The sequence below is a fragment of the Scomber japonicus genome, chromosome 9 (assembly GCF_027409825.1).
Source record: "Scomber japonicus isolate fScoJap1 chromosome 9, fScoJap1.pri, whole genome shotgun sequence".
Taxonomy (NCBI): Eukaryota; Metazoa; Chordata; class Actinopteri; order Scombriformes; family Scombridae; genus Scomber; species Scomber japonicus.
The window spans coordinates 14,482,084-14,502,596 of NC_070586.1; the positions used below are offsets into that span (position 1 = coordinate 14,482,084).

Below are 20,513 nucleotides of genomic sequence, written 5' to 3' on the forward strand. Positions count from 1 at the left end.
TCGATCCTAAAATTGAGTAGATTTGGTTTGAAGGCAGAATCCAGAGCTAATCTCAAACATCTGACTTCATGTCTGGCTGTCATGACTTTTAGTTCTCATCCAGCTTTAAGAGTTTGTGAATATTTTGTGCTAATAGTCATGTGATCAAAACATGAGCAAAGATCCCACACGCTATTTCACAAAACAAAGAGAAAGTGTCACAATGAAAGAGACAGTGTGTGGGCGCCTTTTCATTATTTCATTACACTTTCTTCTCTACACACCTGCCACTACTCAGGTGTGCACAGATTCCTTTCTACAGTAATCATGTGATGAAATTACTTTTCAAAATCCATGTTACAAAGTGTTTCTTCGAAAGGCAGCATTGTGAATATGGACTACACGCCTACACATGTATTACCATAAAATGGACCGATGACATGCTTTTTTGTTCTCATTCTATAAATGCTTTGCATAAATCCTAAACTATACCAGCTACCTTTGAAGTTGACAAACAGTCTGTTTTCCTTTTAATCACTCCCATAGACTTCCAGGAATTAAGTCAAGTGAGGCTATACCTGAAGCTTTTCAACATGCAGACAAAAAGACTTGCAGAAGTTTGTTTTATTTAAAAAGGATTACTAATGATTGATATAGGGCTGTCACAATATCATTTTTTCACTATATGGTTATCGCAGCCAAAATAATTCATTTATATTATTGTGATATCTATAGAAAATTTGAAATAAAATGTTATCTATCAAATCATCCTTAACTTTGTTCATTGTGTGTTTTGTCTGTTTTCTGACAAATGAATTACATTCAAAATACAAGTGTAGGGAGTGTGTGTGTGTGTGTTTGGGAGACAAAGAAATGATCGTAGGCACTGGATTATTTACACAGCAATATCATATTGTGTGTATTATTAACATGATATCAATAATTCATTTTTTAAATATCACGATTAACGTCAATACCGGTATATTGCGACACCATTAGCTTGACATTTACTGTAGTTTGTGTCACATTTCTTCTGTCCTTGCTTTTAAAAAATCTAAATCTCCTTATTTCTGTGTTGCACGTTGTAACAACCACGTGTCTCCCTTCAGTTATGTGAAACTGCGTTGCTTTCTTGGCTCCTCTGTCCGGAATCATCTAATTATGTTTAAGTCTTTGTCTGCACTTGTGTGAGGAGAGTACTTTAAGTTACTGTAGATGGACATTCCCAAAATAGCAGCAACCAGTCCACCTGTGCTGCAGAGCGTCTACTCATTTGTCTATTCAAGCTTTGGACGTCACTTTGCTGTTGAAAAATCTCGTTGTGCCATAGCAACACAATTGTTGGTGTGTTGTTGTATGTGTGGTGGAATACCAGAGAATACCTTTGTGTTTTTTTTAAGCACTACATTTAATAATCCACTCCCACACACTCCTAAAAAAACTTTCCAGTCTCCCACGCTTTTGTGTAGCTCTCTTAATTCTCTGAATACCTCAGTGATGCCAGGGAGTTTTGTGAGAGCTTCTCTCACGGTTATTCTTGTCTGCAGAATGTGTGTTTGGCTAAAAGGTTGAGGTGTTTGTGTGAGCCAGCTGATGGGGTATGGGATGTATCCAGAGATGGGAATGTAAACACAAAACTCTGGCAGAGACGCATGAACGAATAACACTTCAACTTAACACTGAGATACTTTATTGGTGATCAAATTCCATCCCTTTTCCAGAGTGAAATGTATTTCTCTGACCTATAAGAATAGAAGTGCAATAAATAAAACCAAACCTACAGAACAAAAAAAGACTGAATGCGCAGCATTCTTACACATAGAGCTCATAATAATCCAACAAACAGTTTTAGCAATAAATAACAGTAAATAAATTACATTCTAAAAAGCCTTGAGCTGAACATTTTTACACATCTATTAAAGCAGTCTATTCACTCCGTTGTTTTCTCACATCATAAGACTCTTCTCATCTGCTTTGCCTCTGAATGGAGCAGCTGGCTGAAAAAGATAGAAATCAAAAGTCAACACATCATGTAAGCATAGAAACAGTAACAGTTTTTCATGTAAAAGTAAAACTTATTGTGAGAAAAACAATCATGCAACAGTTATTGTATGAGTACACAGGTAATATGTAGGCACTGGAAGTAAAATCATATCATGGTATTTGTTATTTCAGTACAAAGACTGGCGTCACAAAGTAAAAGTATGTATGCAGAATTTTGACTGTGTACTTTGATGGCATAAATGTTGATTTGTACAAGAATTTGTAGCATCTGTCATAGAATCTTTTATGATACAATTTTTATTTTCTACACAAAGAATAAATCTGCTTTAAAATACAATTAAGTTGTATCAAAATAGAAAAATAGTAGAATTGGCTAGAAATTTTGATTTTTAAAGGAAAATATTGGTATTACTTGAGTCTTGTCCATCAGTCTCATTGATAATATTAAAACTTTACACACTAATTGCTGAGATTTAGCAACATGATAAGGTCAATAAAAAAGACTTAGCCCAATATATTTGGAAGTCATAGTAAAATTATTACCAAGATGTTGTAAACATCCTTATCAGTTTACTTGCTGGATTGAGTTTGACATACTGTCGATTCTATTATTGGAACATTTTGAAGGTGCACCATTTTAGTTTAAACTCCAAATAAAGACGTTTTGATAATACAGTCACACTTTTTACAACCTGTCTACGTGTCTAACTGCTCCTTTACTGTCATGATCCAGCCTGACTTTGCTGTAGCAATGTCACAAAGTTTCCATATTCCAGCAATTGCTTTGGTGAGTACAATCTTACCAAAAACCATAAAAATAGGACTCAAGTCACAGAAAATGTAACTATCTGTTAAGTAAATTAATAAAAGTATTTAAAGCTTTTGATAAGCTTTAAAAAATTCATGTTGAAGTAATTGGTTGATGACACCAGTGCCTTGAGCACTGATCCCATTTTGCAGCCAACAAGTTACGGTGATAGATTTCTAGGGAGTAAAGTTCTCAGAGGATTGAAGTGGCAGACTTTCTAATCCAGTCTTGTTTTTACTTTTCTAAGGGTGGAACCAGGGTGACACACAGGTTATGTGGAGAAAACGGCATGGCAGCATTGTTTGTTTTGAGGATTACATTTCTGTGTGAGGCTAAACACATGAAGTCTGTGTTGCTCAGTGAGATCTGAGAGTAATTAAGCTCTTGCAGTATAGTCATCACGTGTACAGTCATCGCTGTTATTGTTTGGACACACAGGTGTATGTGTGTGGTTTTTCTTTACGCTGGTATGCAGTGCAGAGATGGGATAGGCCGTGACACCCCACAGCTAATCCAGACTAATTCCTCTAGTGGGGATTCCTCTTTGCGTGATGCAACTCGCTGTGTTTAACAACAACAACAAGCGTATGGGCTTTTCTCTCACCCTTAGAGCCTACACTTTCCTGTTTGGCTGAAAACTCACGTGAGAAAGTCTGACACCGCCCTCTGATGCCTTAAGCAAGACTTTTGGATTAAAAACATTAACAAAATATACTCCACTAGAAACACAAAACTGCTGGTGAAGGTTTGGGTTACTATTTTGAATCCAAGCAACTGGATTTGTTTTTTGGGGGATGTTGAGTTGTTTATGACAGAGCTGATTTTAGACTGAAACTTGGGTCGGATTTAAGTCACAACAACAGGACTTGACTGCATGAACACTTGTTTTCACTTGAGGCCATGTTAAAAACATCCAAGTCTCAGAGGAGCAATAAAACAAAATAGGACATCATCAGATAGGCGATGCAAAGCCATATTCTTGCATATTTAATCTGTTGCATTAAAGTCTAGTCACTGCTTTGAGAGGAAAATATTTGAATGTGGTGCAATTTTAATGGTCAGCAATTAGTGACTTGTCTTGGATATGTCCTTAAATCTGCAATAACTTTAGAGGAAAACATACTGTGAACTTTCACTATCACCTTTTAAATTGATCTGGATTTATTATTATTATTTAAACATCCAGCTGATATGTAGTAACATTAGTATTGATTTGGAGGTGTGTTTCTGGTCTTCTGGTGAATGTTATTATGTTATTCAAGGACTAGGCAGTTTTGTGTTCACAAGATCAGAGATTTTCTAAATGAGTCTAACACCACCTGTAGAGAATGTTGTTTTAAGCCTTAATGTTGCTAGACTACTGAGTCCATCAAAGGACCATAGTGTAGGATTTAGAGGGAATATATTGGCAGAAATTAAATATAATATTTGTTAGTATATTTTCATTATATTTGTTAGTATGTTTTCATTAGTGTATCAGTGTATCTTAGTGAAACTCAGAGTAATTGTGTTTTTGTTACTTTAGGATAAGCCCTTCATATCTACATAGGGAGTGGGGCCTTATCTCTTTTTTCCCCACCCACATTCCACAAAGACCCGCCCTACTCTGCATCTGATTGCCTAGCACTGGCTGCCTTTGTTGTTGTTTAGGTTTAGACATAAGGAGTGAGATGGTTGGGGTTAGGGTAAGAATATCAGGGTCAAAGGCAATCAGAGGTAGAGTACAGGTGGGCCTCCACACAGTGCAGGTTCCTCTCCACGGAGGGACAAACCAAACACTGACTTTAGACTAGCTCTAGACTCATTAGTCCTTAAAGTCTCTTTATAGTAAGTCTGTTAGAGTCAGTCAGCTGTAAAAGTGACTGTTAGCCCAATTTGACATGCAGGAGTCTCTGGGGGCTCATGTAATGTGTTTTAGATCTGACAGGAAGTGCAGAGTTGGGTGATAAGTCTCTGTGGGTTAATCACTTTGAGCAACCCCCTACACATATAAAAACATTGATAACAGCCTTTCAGGATTTGGTGACTTGAACTTCCCTTGACTGACTATAGACCTTACTATAGGTCAGTAGGTCAAAACCTCAGAGACACCTACCAGTGCCAGAAGTCACATCGACGTCCTCACACAACAAGGTCACCAACTGGTTTCTGGAGCTTCTCTTGCTCCGTCGCCGATCCCAGGTAGGATGCCAGGAAGTTTTTATGTGACCTGTAACTACAAGAGACATTCAAGTATAAGTATAAAAGCTGAGTATGGCACTTGTGATTATTTTATGGTCTCTTAATCACATGAAACTCAAGGCGTGGGTTTTTGTTGTGATGGCATTTTTGATCAGAAATGAAACCAGAGATAGTTTCACTCTCACAGTAATAAGCTCTACTTTCACTCCACCTCCCCACAGCTGTCCTAACTGTGGCTGTAAAGTTAAATTGCACTGTTGCTTATTATATTCGTGCACACGTGGACTATTGACTTTGCTCTACATTACAACAATAGCTGCAATTTGGTTACATATTAATAAAAAGGCATGATTACAGAGTACGTGAGTTGTCACACTATGGCAGCAAGCAATGGATGGGCAATTATAATAAATCATGAGTCATCTGTGAACTAATACCAGATTATACGATGTGATAAATTACATCGAAATTAAAGACTTCACTACAAGTCCACAAGTGACCATAAAAGTTGTGACTTTTTTGAGACGTGAGCTATCAAGGACATTCATGTCATCTTGTGAAGGTGGTGAGCAATACCTACACAGAGTGGGTGTGTTTGGGTGTGTTATGTGCTTTTTGATGTGTCAGTGTCTTCAGATGCCAAGAAGTGTTTCTGGGAAGGATGTGTGGAGTGTAATATGTGTTATGTTGGGATTCGCTGGGGTGTGGAAGGTTGCCCTCCTGCATTCTCGCTTAAAGCTTTGATAATCTGCCCTATTACAATAACAGTAGAAACATATTTTGTAGCTTATCTTTTTAAAACTGATGTCTGTAAACTACACCCAGCAACACAGTATGTTCATGTTAACTGTTTGCATTTTGCTAAATTTATGGAAATGTTCCCATCCAATAAAGAACTATAATTTGCATTGCCTATATAAATGGTCTCAATCATGGACATCCACTTGTTTTCATGATTTAAACTGATACCATTGGAGAATTTCAATTTCTACATAAAATATTATCAATGTGTATAATATGTGATGAGGCAAATTGAAACTGGTGCTTGGGAAAAATACCACATATAGTAACAGAATTTTCAGTTTACAGTATACAATATGTTATACAGCAAATGATCTTTTAATAAGATAATTTATTAAATGGGTCCCAGACCCAAAATATAGGGTAACTAAAGAACTGAAAAATAAGATTAGGTAATGAAAAATAAATTGAAGATTTAAATAAGATAAATAGTAAATATGTTTTAATATAGGTTGGTATATAATATAGAGAGCCATTGAGTATAAAGTTTTATATTGCTTTTGACAAACCATTTGAATTGAAGTTTAGACTGCCAGCTGCTTATTATCATGTTTTACTGCATGATCCCTCACCGACTTCCCAACGACTAACAATAATATTGCTTCTGAGATCACTGCAGCCAGGAAAGGCAGCAGATGACATCATAACATTTTTATTTCTCTGCGTTACCTCAGCCTTTATTGCAGCTTTAAACTCTAAATGTGTGTACATGTGTGTGGCTGTGTCACGCTTATCAAATCATACTTACTGAGCACAGGTCATGAGCAGGATGGCAATGCAGCTGATGACTGACAGGACCACAGCAATGATGACTAAGACCATCTGCACCAGCTCGGTATTGCTGCTCGGATCTTTCTTGGTTTTAATTGCCTCCAGAGTTTGGATCCCACAGCGCTCCCCATCATAACCCTTCATACAGCTGCAGAGTAAAGAGTCACCAGAACAAAATGTTATTCAGATGTTTGAACTATGCTTAAACTGCTTAAACTTGCTACACAGCTGCAAAATGTACTCAATTTTGCTGATTGAAAATGCAGCAATATATCACAATAAAATAAAATAAAAACATTCACATAAGTTAATTATTTTGTAGCTTCATGTAATTTCTATTGTGGATGGATTATTCTGATTTTTTTTTTTAGGACTGATGAATATCTGATTTAACAAACAAAGTGAACTGATGCGGTACTCACATACACACAGGCTCTGGCAAACCCTCTATGTGCTTGCAGTAGCCATGAATACAGTAGCCCAGGTGACTGGTGGTGCAGGGATCCTGTGTGGTGCTGAAAGTCGATGAGTAACCATTGGTGAAGAACGTGTGTTGAGGGTTGAAAGCAGTTGTGCTTTTGCTTTTGTGCTTGTTCTTCCTTTTGCCTTTGCTTTTCCTCTTCTTTCTCTCATCTTTACTGATATGAGAGTCTGTAGCAGTAGAGATGGGAAACGGTTACTGATACAGATTAAAAGGTTACAGGAGTTTCTGAAAAATGTGTGGAATCATTTTGGAAACTGAGAGGATGAAGTTACAGGAGTTTCTAGGGAAAATGAGTTATATAGTGAACTTTAACGCAGAGATACTTAAGTCTTCCATGTACTCTCCAGGTAATATACCAGGTCATTTGTGTTAAGGAGTTGTACAGTACATTGATGTTACGACCAGTTTAACTTGTATGACAGCAAAATAATGTATTTCAATTAAGAAAGAGAAGTAGAAAAATAACATAAGTACATTATTTAAGACCTATTTAAGGGAAAATGCCTTTACAATTTTGTTTCTTTACCTCTTAAAAAATTATTAGTGATCACAAATTAAATTACTCCATATCCGCTGACATACTTTATAATACTCAAACAATATTTAGCAGCATTTGAATTTGAATAAGACATTAAAAAGATCAAATGGCACAATACCATGATGGCCAACGTTTTCGTTAGCTATTCCTGAAAGTTCTTCATCTGATTCCAGCTCGTCATCATCGCTCAGCGTAGTCTGGAGGCCCTCGCCGGAGGACGGACCCCCAGTCACTCCGTTTAGTTCACTGGAGAATGTGACCTCAGATCCCTGAGTACCTACAATACTGCAGACGACTAGAAAAGGGAGAAAAAAAACATTGAAATTTACAGAGTTAAATAACGGATAATAAAAACAATTTGGGCCAAAGTTGTAATGTGATTCAGCAAAAATGTGACTTTAATTTGCAATTAGACACGTGTTTTCACAATATTTAAAGGCATAAGAAAAAGTTAAAACAATGTTTATGTCATGTCATAAAATTAATTACAGTTTTTATTCTTCTCTGGTTTAACAGCAACAAAAGTCAGCTCAGCTACCTTTTTTGGCAATGCACTCATAACTTTTGACCTATTTATATCTGACTCATCAATTCATCTTAAATCAGAGCTTGCAAATTAGACACTACTGTATTAACTGTAAAACAAGTTCAACCACTCCACATCCACAACTGTTGCTTACAGTGCTTGAATGCTTAATTAATGCCGTAGACTCAATCAAAGGCTCTTGAAGCATTTGAAATATGTTGACCTTTCAACATCTGGTGCCACTGTGGAATGACATATAATGATTTGGTCTATTCATACATTTAAAGAGCCAGAGGCGCCACATGTCTGACACAAATTCTTTTGTCTAAAACACCTGAATATCTCTCTCTGTCGTCAGACAAGTCCTCACTTGCAAAGGAAATTTCTTCCTCTCCCCCCCTCCTGTTTCCTCATACCATTTTACATGTGCCTTTTTTCCGCTTCAATCACTTATGTTCTGTGCAGACACATCCGCTTCAATCACTTATGTTCTGTGCAAACACATACAAACACACAATAAAAAGTTCAAGTCCAGACTTACCGAAGCACAGGAGACAGGTGAGGATGAGCAGGTTCATATCCCAGGAAGAGTGTGTTGTGTGTATGACAGTCAAGCTGTGATCTAAGTGTCTGTCTGTCTGTGTGTGTCAGAGTGTGTCCCCTGCTGATAGAGATTGTGCTTTGCTCTCACCTCCACTGGGGTTGGGTGCAGCTTTTATAGACCAACGCCTGCCTCTCAAAACTCCAAGGATAAAGAAGGGTGTGAGTGTGTGTGTGTGTGTGTGTGTGTGTGTGTGTGTGTGTGTGTGTGTGTGTGTGTGCGTGCACGCGCATATCTGTCCAGAAGAAGCAGGAGAGGTTTATGTAATCAATGTGTGTGTGTGTGTGTGTGTGTAGCTTATGTTTTGTCTAATGATTAATCTGCCTGGGGCGACACATTTTGCATCTCACGCATCTCACACTTAATGACGCTTCTGTCAAGGAATAATAAGTCTGAGAGTCTAAGTTGAGAAATAAAACACGTTCATGTATTCTGACATGTTTTTTGTCACACACCTTTAACTGTTATTGCTTCCGCACGTCTCCCTCTATGGTCACGTATAAGGACATAATTACTGAGTTAGCCACAGGGCACTTCAGTTACACACACATACACACACACACACATACACACACAATTAATTTTTCCTGGAGACTTATCCTAACCTTAGAGATATGCCTAACCCTTACCCTAACTTTATTATAACTCTAAACTTACCTTAACTTTAAAGCAAGTCTTCAACCTAAAATTATAATTTAAGTTAAAGGGAATTCCTTTCTGTCACCATAAAAGAGGCGAGTCCACACATCATGACGTGTAAACAGATTTATGTCACCACAACATGAGAGATACACTGAAGGAAGTTCTGTTACCAGGTTAAACACTTTGGTGAAGATGTAGTAACATGACGTTTTGTCATAGGAGACTCACTCTTGAATGTTAGTGACATATTAGTTCCATATATGGATGCTTTTTTTGATGAGAGATACAATAAGTTAAATGTATTTTTCATTACTGATTTTATGTAACCTTAATGTGTTAGTGTGTTTTGTGTTGTTCAACAGAGATGTTATTATTGTGCATGTGGCTCGATTAAATGATGTTACTATTTCAGTATACAGAAACCAAAAGCTTGGGTGGGGATCTAACAGTGATGTGTTGGCTATGTTGTTGTGTCTAGCGGCAAGGAGTGACAGTCTAATCGTTCGCGCTCCAATGGAATCCTAAAAAGAAAAACCTGTTTGGAATTCTGGGAACTTCAACTATGAGCAGAAGGATGTGACACGTTTTGTTTATAACGGCCGTGGAATAAAATTGTTTGGATTATGTGTAATGGCATTGGGGATATGTGATATGAACATTTGGAAAGTTTGACACAAGCTGCTTGGAGAGAATACACTTCACAACAGTCATCCACTGTAAACACAGGGCTGCATGGCTAACAGTGCGAATACTAAAACTTTCTGACACACAAAAACAGCTATTTGGACAAGACTACATTTGTGTGTACATTTTCAGTCAGTCACAAGGTCTTTAGCTCTCACAATTTCTCTTCAAACTGGATTATTGCCCACACAAAGCACAACCAACCACAGAGTAAAGACCCACTGAATGACCACTTCATAAGGCACTGTGGGATTCCAGGTAGACCTAAAACACGAAAATACAGGGTTTTATTTAAGTTCAACTTTGCCTTGACTTGTTGTTGATAAATGATTATGGCTGAGAAGATCACTGCTGTACTGTAGTCTCTACAGTCCTTTCTCTGTCCAGGGGATGTATTGTAAGAGCTGGATACCAGACCAATAATGTTTAAATCACTTTTCCTGGCTCGAAGAAAGTTTTACAACCTCCATGGATTAAAAAAGTTATAATAGAAAGTAATAATTATAGTTATAATTAACCTTGTTTGCGGTTTGAGGTGTCTTGTCAAGCATTTTATAGATGTCTCTTTTATAATTGCGGTCTATGGGGAAATGCTGCAAGGCTGAGTGATGGAGCCCAACCCACCTCTTATAATATATCCATGGTATGTCCCTTACAATCAAGTCCTCCTCAGCACGAAGACACATAAATTGTTACTTTTTTCACACAATGTCTGCAAACCAGTAGGCTACTGACTAAATATCTTGCAAGCATTGACAGCAGAGGTGATGATGCATGCTTCCAATGACAAAGGCTACCATGCTGATTATAAACTGGTACAGAATAATGTTTACCAGGTTCACCCATTCAGTTCAGTGTGTGAGCATAGCATTTAGGAAAGTCAAGCCAAAGAGTTGAATTGACATACACTATTTCAGATTAGATTAAATTAATCATGAAGGACATATGGATATTTGTACCAAATGTATTGGCAATCCATTAATAGTGGGGAGCCAAATAATGAATTTCCGCATACAATTTCCATACCTAAATACATGCATGAGATTAGAGCATTTCCTGAATTGTGGATATGTTTATTCACATGTACACAGGTTTTATAAATGGACACCATTGCGTGGGTGTGTTTGTGGGCCTTTGTGTGTGTGTGCATGCTTATGTGTTTTTAATTATGCCTTAAACAGCACAGCATCAGCAGTTGAGTTAATGTTTATGTGTGATCATTGCTGTTCATTAGCACACAGAACATATAACGATGCTTAAAGTAGGTATTAAGAATGGTTCACTGACTCTGGTTTAAGCTCTAATGAGGGTACAGAGAGTTAAATAGTGTTATCTATTAACATGACACCAGGCACTGCACTCAATACTACTGACATAACACAAACTATATTTATTTGCATTGTATAAGCATTAAGTGACAATTTTAGATTTGAGTGTCTTAATAGTTTATGTAGTTTGGGAAAACACATTATATCAACTTTTAACAACCAATCAGATAAACTCAGAAATGAAAAGTCACAATGCATCAGCAGGTTTCTTCAATCCTAGAAAAGTTGTCAGTTTTGGAGATGTTTTTGATGAAGGCATCTGTTTTTTTTTCCATGTAGTCTTTCATTACTTAACTTGTGAAAGTAAAAGCGTAAGTAAAACCATCAAGTTCTTATCTTGGTAATGTAATATATCTGTAGGTCAATAAAGGTGGCTCCATTATCTGATGTGCAACTAATGTGGAAAAGATGATGATGCTGCTCACAAACTATTTTCTCCATATTGACGTCAGCAGTTTTGACTGTTATTAAATCTTAAGATGTAAACAAGCATGTGAAAATGTTTGTGAACAAATGTTGAAAACCCACCAATATTAACATCTGGCTGCAAAGAAGAAGAATAACACTGCTTACCATGCACCCAGCTTCTAACCTTTTAAAGCTGATTAAAACTTAATCTTTTGTGGTTACCAGAATTCTCTTCTCCCTAATAAACTGTAAGATGACTATAACTTATGATGCACTAAGATACTGTAAGTGCTACACATTCTGCTGGTTTTCAGTACATTGCTTCAAAGGACGAGTGTGTAGGATTTAGTGACATCTAGTGGTGAGGTTGCAGATTTCAACCAACTGCACAAGGCCAGTTGTCCGTTCTGGGTTACTGTAGAAACATGGCAGGGCGTCATGGTGGACTCCGTGGAAGTGGACCCACTCCCTGTGTCAATATAAAGGGCTCATTCCAAGGTAACAAAAACACTGGTTCTTATTTCCAGATGATTATACACTAAAACATGCTTATAAATAATATATTCCATTTCTTCTAAGTCCGCTATGCTAGATGCCACAAATTCTACACAATGCACCTTTAAAGGTAATTGATCAATTATTAAATCAACTCTGCTACAGAACAAGTTTCCTTTTTTGTATTTTTCTCCAGTGGTGGGCCTATACAAGCATTTATATATGTATTGTGTAACTCTGGTGGTTGTATTAGAAGCTTTTCTCTGATAATGTCAGCAGAAACAAAATATATTGATAAGAGATTAATTCCTTTTGATTTTTTATAGCACTAGACTCTTGTTAAGCTGAAAGGCCACAGTCTTCCATACTGTCCATAAATAACCTTGATTTGGTTCCTTATCCAACTTATAAGATGATTGATGTTTGCTCTCTGTGGAAGTACACTGAGAAAGTCTTAATGAGGTAAAACATCTGTGAACCTGCAGTGTGATTTCATGATTTATTTTTAAGGATCCTAATTCCTGAGAATATTCACAGTTAGATGTCAGTAGAACATAAAGCACATACAAGTTGCAGAGTTTAAATGTATTTAATTTATATTTGATTTAACATCTTTTCCTGGTACATATTCAGCAAATACTGCCATTGTAAAATCACAGAGAAAAAAAAGCTGCGACAGTTTGGTTGTTTTCACATGTTGATTAGAGAGAATATTTCTCACTGATCACATGAAAGAAAAATGTCAAAACTGTAACAAAACTTGAGAAGAATGTGAAGACCCTCAGCTTTACCCTTCAGATACAGCAAAGTTATATTGTCGTAAGTAAGACTCAAGGTGTTAAAACAAATAGAAACTCACATAAAAAAACTCTATACAGGAGTTAAAAAAATAAAGTTGCATTACAGACATGTTTCCAGTGTACACATTAACACTATAATAAATTATCAAAATGACAATATCTTCTAAACAAAGAGCAGAATGGTTACACTCAGTGGCCAGTTTAATAGCAGTGATCATGATAGTTAAGGCACTTTTTCATTTAAATATTTATCATGTTACAAATGGTGGAAAAGGCGACAATAAATAAAAGCTCAAGTAGGCAGAAAGATGAGATATAAATTAAAAATAAGGTTAAGTGGAGTGCTCCAGTCGTCTGCTGGTAAAGACACATAGTTCTACAGTATATGACTGCAATGTCTGGTTATGCATGTAACCCCCCATTACTCTCCCCTCTCTATCCATGTCAACCCTGGCCAAAAAAGAAAAAAAAGACAATAAAACTGTACTTTAGGAAGTAACTCAGAAGACAAAAGGCAGCTAGATAGTTAAGATTTGATCATTTTTGTTTTTGATCAGTTGTATTTCAGAGCTTTGAGGGTTTTATTTAGATCTAAAAACTTGCTGAAACTCAAAAATGTGCTGTTGGAAAACTTGAGATCAAATTAAACATAAGATAAATTAAGTAGAATCTGCTGGTGAAATTGGGTGTTTAGGTTTACCTCTTGATTTATACAGTAGACTGTGGCTTTATACAAGAGAGATCAGAAATGTTTTACAGTTTCATGGTTTCACTGTTACCCTCATATTTGTTCAGGCTTTCACATTTTTCCATGACATGCTATTATGGGATTTGTTTGCGTGTCTCACCATTCTTCTTTTAAAACATGAGAACAAGAGGTGCTGAAATACTAGAACCGCTGCAGCTGCAAACAACAATCGTACAGCACACAAAGCTTCTTTTTGAACATTTTAATCTCTTTGTGCCGATCTCCCTTCCAAATAATGAAAACCAAAGCCGTGTGACATGCTGTGACAGTCCATTAAACCTGAGAAACCACTGAGTGTTAGAGAGTCAGGGAAAGTCATCGTACTGTATGTTGAAATTTTCATTTAGAAAACTGTGAAAATCCTGTTTTGCCTCTTCCCACGACGGATGTTTGTGGGTGTGTGACACTTTAAGCCGTCTGAACTCCTTTGTAACCCTGCCGTTTCTGTTGACGTGGGAATCTGTTTTTCTTATACCTGTAGAAACAACACAGTATGTAATTTACTCTATTCAGAAAGGTGCAAATCAAATCACTAACTTTGACCAAGTTTAAATGTCCAAAGAAAAGTCTGAGATAATAATCATCGTCTGTGGTTTGACATGTCTCTGCATGAGACGGGATGTTAGGGCAGACTTTACGTCATGAGGGGCTTGATTGGGAATACAAAGTCGACCTGCAGGTTATGCATGATGAAAGGTGGTGTCTGAGTCACCCCGAAATCTATGTTCACACGTTATTCAGCTGAATTTGCACGCAAAAAAACATCAATGAAATAGGCAGTTTCTAAAATGCTCACAGCTGATATCTCCCAAAATACATGGAACATCAAAGAAAAACGGGAATTAGAATTAAATATCATAATTGAAGATAGTATATAAGACATATGTGCTTGTAGCCATAAGGAATACACAGTCAATTATGGAAATAATTTGATTGGAATCTAAAAATTAGATACTCCTTTTGTTGCTTTATGTTGGAGGACTTGTGGAAAGATCACACACGTCTTTTGGGATTGCCCAGTAACTAAAGAAGAAACTGAAAATATCTTAAAAGTGACTGTCCCCTTGGATCCTCTGTTGTTTGTACTGGGAGTTGGACCTAAGGAGACAGTACGGATCAGAGATACATATTAAGGATTCTCTTACTGATTGCCAAGAAAATTATAACTGTCAATTGGAAGGATGTAAAACCACCAACAATAACTCAGTGGATGCAGAGACTTAAATAGGTCTACACGATGGAACAAATGACTGCAAGCCTTCAAATGAAGATGGATATTTTTACCCGAAGGTGGAACTGTATTAAAATATCAGCTAGCTGCCAAGCTAGCAGCTGAGCTAGTGGCAGAAAGCTCTCAGACATAGCATCCATGTTTCGGGTAGAGGTGGTGACTTTGATTGACAGGTGACACTTGGTAGGGGGCAGGGCTTCAGCAAACTTGGCGGGCATGGCCACAGCGTTTGGGAGCAGAGAAAGAGGCTGATTTTTACACAACTTTGGAGCCTAATTTTATATGTTTGGCGATTTTATTAATCATTCAAATTTGGCAAGGTGGTTAACAACACACTTTTCTGTGGTATGTCAAACTCAGAACACATATTTATTCTTACTTTACACGGACTTTAATGTCATCATGAGGAGGGAGTAGAGGTGACATTGCAAACAAAGCGCTATGAGTTTTGGACCTTTGATCATGTTTAATATAGACATCTGACATCAAATAACTATAAAAAAATAATGGAAAATCAGCAAAGCATGATATGTCCCCTTTAAGATGGCTGTCTTATGTTTTAAAAAAATAAAAAAATTAGAACATAACATATTGTCATCTACACTCCTGATATACAGGTGATACTAAAATCAAGATCAAAGTTATATACATTTTTACATTAATAATAGTTATCATTCAATAGGATGTATGTGGTGATGTCTAATGACACACACACACACACACACACACACACACACACACACACACAGTCACTGAGAGACTTACCATTTGCAGAAGAAGTACAGAGCTCCGGCCAGACCTATAATCAGCAAACCCACACAGAAAATGGTAAGAATGATCTGCTCTTCTCCCATTGGCTGGACGACGAGCTCTGCATTGCTACACCTGGGGCCGTAGTAGCCGCTCTCACACCTGCAGCACAAAGAGACCAGTCATGCATAATCACACACGACGCTTTAAAAGGAGCAGACACACACTAACACACGCAGACAGGATCGTACTTGCAGTGGTGCTCGTTGATGTCCACCAGCAGCATGCAATGACCGTTGTTCAGGCAGAAGTTGTCATACGAGCTGTCGCAGCCCTGTGTCGACCGCTTCGCCACATGAGGGCGCTCTTCTCCATGACCTGAACCACCACAACGAGACAACTGTTTTAAACCTTCTCACATACAACAAGGCACCATTTAATACTGATACTGAGTAGTGTCTGATAATCAACCCCAAAATCTGAGTATAAATCTAATGTTTGTTTTGTTTTTACCGTTTCCTTTATCCAGTTTGGTTGTGTTTGCAATGATCCAGGATATTGACTGGATATTACACATTTTACACCCAAAGAGCTTCAGATAATATAACTATAGTATAGTGGAAATATGTGGAAAATGACAACCCTTATTTGTCTCTTTAATCCAGCATATTGGATATGAAAATAAAAAAAGGACGTTGAATTGCAGCCTATTTTGGTACAAACATTGATCATTGATCTACAGGTGCAGGTTATAAAGTGAGGTTAAAAAAAGATAAACAACAAAAAACATTGCATGCTGAACGACTGTAGAGCTGAGCTGACACTTCCTTCTACAACATGCTTCATGACACGCTAAAATAATGTCAAAAGTATGATAAACATAACCTATTTGGAGTCGTACAGTATACAGTTTTATATACCTCATCCAGTTGTCTGTATGCACTGCAACACTTTAATGTGATAGTGTTACTTGATGCAAACATTCCTTCAATTTTATCATCCTTGACAGATAAAATGATTTGTTACCAAGAAACATTTAAAAACTCAAACAAGTGCAAGAAAAAAAGGATAAATTATCAACAGACATTAACAGTTGTCATGGTGATACCTGCAGATAGGGAGGCGTTGTCTGCAGTTTGAAGTTTGGATGAGACACTCTTGGTGAGTACATACGGCCAGAGCAACATGACACCTGTCAAACAGAGAATATTTGTCTTGTTAATTGCTGTTGCACAGGTCATGAGGTCAGTAGGTCAGTTTTGTATGGACACTGAGTTTTTCCAGCCATTTGAAAGCTGCTAATATGATCCTGAAGAGCCTCATTTTGAACAATCTTCAACAGTCCCATCAACTCACTTTCGACATAAGAAATTCTAATAACTTAAAAGTGAACTCTGATCTCATTTAATTTGTCCTTACAGATGACTGTGTTTGTTGTATAAAGCTGAAATTTGACATCCACACATATTTTGCAAAAGGTATGGGCTATTTTCACAATGCAAAATAAAATTGTATATAAATTACAATAAATTCTAATAAGTTTTTATGTTTTGCATCATTCCATGTGAGTGAGGAGATTTTTGATAACTTAAGCGACAACACCCCGAAATGAAGTTGTTTGTTGACCATGTTAAGATAAGGCAAAACTCTAGGATTCATTTTTGGCGAGAAAACTGCGATTCCCTGCCAGGTTTTTTTGGGGGGGGGTTTGTAAATTTTGTCAAATGGAACATGATGTGGTGTTGCTCGTGCTGCCCGGCCCACATGCCTGTACCAGCCTGCACAACTTTATAATGTACGGCATTTGAGGACGCCCACATTCCTGCAGGCATGATAGAATAGAAAACCACAGCAATCTGGGTACAAGATGTGTCTGGTTATGATTGGTTATGAATATAAAACCTCTATCGATCGCACCTTCTTCAGGTTTTTGTTGCTATCTGTTGTTATGGCTGCACAGATGTTTTCAAGGAGAGGACTCAGGCTGGTTGTTGGGTGTTTCTGATATGGTTGATTGGTGTAAATTACGCAGTCATTACACAGGAAGGGGTGACTAAGCAACTTGTCTTCATTGCTAAATAATCATTTTTCAGTCAAGTCATTACCAAATGACTCACTTTAATTAAGCATATCAAGGTTCACAATGCCATCTTGCCTCATCACATCAACTTGGATAACAATTACACTTGTATTTTTTTTATAACATTTTGATCAGTTATCAATAGGCAAGGCAAATGTATTTGTATAGCACATTTAAACAACAAGGTCATTCAAAATGCTTTATATAAAATATATCAAGACAGAATGTAAAAGCAACACATGGCAAAATAATAATAAATTTAAACACAAATAAAAGTGTTACATTTGTAATCAACCAATGAAATGTAATCAATGAAAAGCAATTGCAAACAGAAGTAAAGAGAAGTGTGCAGTTTTGATGAGAAGATTGATTTGAGTGAATTGCTCAGCAGGTTTATACAGTACTTTGTTTTTTTATATTTAGGGTAAAGGTGAGCAGGGCCACAATAAACTGACTGTATATGACCCACATTATCAAAAGCAGTAAAAAAGGGGGATAGATTATCAGTGGCAAACTGATGATGGATAACAGATTAATAACAAAAACTTACAAACATATTTCCACAAGAATAATGAAATAAAAATGAGCAGTTACTCATACCTCTTAAGTGGTTTAAGTCAGGAGTTATTTTTGTAACAGTATTAGTTGCAGCTTTCACATTATAATAATCTTGAGCACTCTCCAGATTATTACTAAATGTTAGAACCAGCGCTCGCCAACAATTTTGGTTTATGACATCTTGCAAAAAAAAAAAAACTGTCTGGTTTGGGCATCTTGTCACATTTTAGATGCCAATGAGTCATTTGCAGCTGCCACAAAGATATTTCTCTAAACTTCTCAGATGGTTCTAATTTAAGTCTAACAGCTTGAAACACAATGAGGTAAAATTATTCAGTATTTCACAAAAGAAGAAAAAAGTTTCCCAAAAAAACCCTAAAGTTTCTGTAGAAGAATAGCAAATTTCCCTATTTTTTACCCAAATCATCATCTCGTGACCCCTCAGATTTATCTTGTGACTCTTTGGATGATGCCTGACCCCTACATTGGAAACCACTGGACTAAACATCTTATGAAGTACTTAAAACAAGCTCTAACAAGACCAGCTTCAACAGTAAAATGTATTGATGCATTAACAATCTAATGCGTCATTCATAAGCGTCATTCACCTGCAGAACCTACTTTCACTATTTATTCTTACATTTTGCTGGCTAGTAAAAGTAGGATATAGAATACACTGTAGCATTGGTGCAGCTCCAAGTATTTCCTGCCCTACTGGGTGCTCAACTGTTTATACTAGATTGAGTATGTTCTTTTTTTTGTTGATAAGAATTGAGCTGAACAAAAACCTATTGAAAGATTTAAGCTGACTGCTCAAAGATCAGCTTTTCCATTCATTCATTCGTTTAATTGCCAACATCCTGTAGCATCCCTCAGGCTGTGGGATTAACGGGGCGTCAGTATGTGGAAAAGTGCTTCATCTGTCTCCAAGGCTTCCACCCAAGCTGATTTATGAAATGACGACATTTGACGACAACTGAAGCAACAGACCTGATATTTGATGCATATTGATCATTTGACTAACTTTAAAGTTAACCAGTGGTGGATGGATGAAGAATTTAGATACTTGTGAAATACTACTTTTTTTTTGAGTAAAGGTATCTAAATAAACAAAAACAAAAAAAAGTACTGGATCAGGAGCAAAAACACAGCTGAGTCTGAATTGATGTTCTGCTGTGTACTTTTCCTCTATAATTTTAAGTATTTTCATGTTTTTAGTAGGTTGGGAGTTTATCACAAGTTTTGAAAGGAAAATGTCAAGATGCCATAAGTGAAAAATACACTTAAGTACAATGATGCATATTCTATAAGCTGATGTTATGTTTTGTGAGTAAAATCTAAATTTGCAAAGTAACTAAATGTATTAAACGTACTATATTTCCCTGACATGTAGAAACATGGCAGTATGTAGTCACTTAAAGCAGAAATATTAGAGGTACCTTACAAAACTAATGCGCCTTTTCATCATTTGTTTAGTTTTAGATTTAACTTTCAAACACATGTCTTGGCTGATCTTTACTTTGCGCAATGATTACTTGTTTTAAAGCTGAACCCCCTATCAACTCTTAAATCACAGTGGTGTCTGAACCTGACTTCTTCTTTTCAAACATTGAAAAACACAACTCACCGATAAGTGAAGGGAGCACTGAAGGTTTTCTGTTCCTCATTTTAAGTTGCTGACAGGCGGCTCGGTGGGCTCTCAGGTATTTGAGCCAATCTGTGTTAGAAAAGGTTTATAAAAAATAACGATTAGGTAAAAGAGGTAGGCTTCTCTTAAAGACAGACTAGAAACCAACAGGCTGAATCTGCAGTTGGGGTGTGGTCACAGACCCCTGTAATATGAGACAATTCCACACTTCAGAAGGTAAGACAAAAAAAAAAAAAAACAAACAAAAAAAGACCCTGCAGGCAAGCAACAAGGAGCCGCCTTATCTGCCAGTCATCCTTTTCTCCACTCATTTGTCATTAAATGTAGCCTACAGAAATGTGTTTAAATCACTTGGAAACATCTAAACATATAAACATAATGTAGCAGTGCTAAGGATCTGAAAGTGATGTAAGACAAACTACGCCACCTGGGGAGTGAACTCCAGGAA

General features: G+C 36.9%; 2 protein-coding genes across 2 annotated transcripts; both read right to left on the reverse strand.

Annotated features, from left to right (window-relative positions):
- Nucleotides 1–4,912: 4,912 nt before the first annotated feature.
- Nucleotides 4,913–8,670, reverse strand: areg (amphiregulin). The gene is made up of 5 exons (XM_053324711.1): nucleotides 8,634–8,670; nucleotides 7,685–7,861; nucleotides 6,967–7,195; nucleotides 6,522–6,692; nucleotides 4,913–5,006 (listed from the first exon to the last, which is right to left on the reverse strand). Exons 1-5 carry the CDS (start codon nucleotides 8,668–8,670, stop codon nucleotides 4,913–4,915), a joined length of 708 nt encoding a protein of 235 aa, XP_053180686.1.
- A 5,536-nt stretch (nucleotides 8,671–14,206) lies between these two features.
- On the reverse strand, nucleotides 14,207–20,084 carry LOC128364175 (proepiregulin-like). The gene is made up of 5 exons (XM_053324715.1): nucleotides 20,045–20,084; nucleotides 16,888–16,971; nucleotides 16,031–16,157; nucleotides 15,795–15,941; nucleotides 14,207–14,273 (listed from the first exon to the last, which is right to left on the reverse strand). The coding sequence occupies exons 1-5, from the start codon at nucleotides 20,082–20,084 to the stop codon at nucleotides 14,207–14,209; spliced, it is 465 nt and encodes a 154-aa protein (XP_053180690.1).
- Between the last annotated feature and the right edge of the window lie 429 nt (nucleotides 20,085–20,513).

What these genes read in the sequence shown, in the direction of transcription:
- LOC128364175 (XM_053324715.1), bottom strand. Translation starts at nt 20,084, where the DNA reads ATGAGGAACAGAAAACCTTCAGTGCTCCCTTCACTTATCG. An exon ending in AGTGCTCCCTTCACTTATCG is followed by an intron (nt 16,972 to 20,044) that starts GTGAGTTGTGTT and finishes TCTGTTTGACAG; the next exon opens with GTGTCATGTTGCTCTGGCCG. An exon ending in ATCAACGAGCACCACTGCAA is followed by an intron (nt 15,942 to 16,030) that starts GTACGATCCTGT and finishes TTTGTGCTGCAG; the next exon opens with GTGTGAGAGCGGCTACTACG.
- areg (XM_053324711.1), bottom strand. Translation starts at nt 8,670, where the DNA reads ATGAACCTGCTCATCCTCACCTGTCTCCTGTGCTTCG. An exon ending in TTGCCAGAGCCTGTGTGTAT is followed by an intron (nt 6,693 to 6,966) that starts GTGAGTACCGCA and finishes TTTACTCTGCAG; the next exon opens with CTGTATGAAGGGTTATGATG. An exon ending in CTGCTCATGACCTGTGCTCA is followed by an intron (nt 5,007 to 6,521) that starts GTAAGTATGATT and finishes TGTCTCTTGTAG; the next exon opens with TTACAGGTCACATAAAAACT.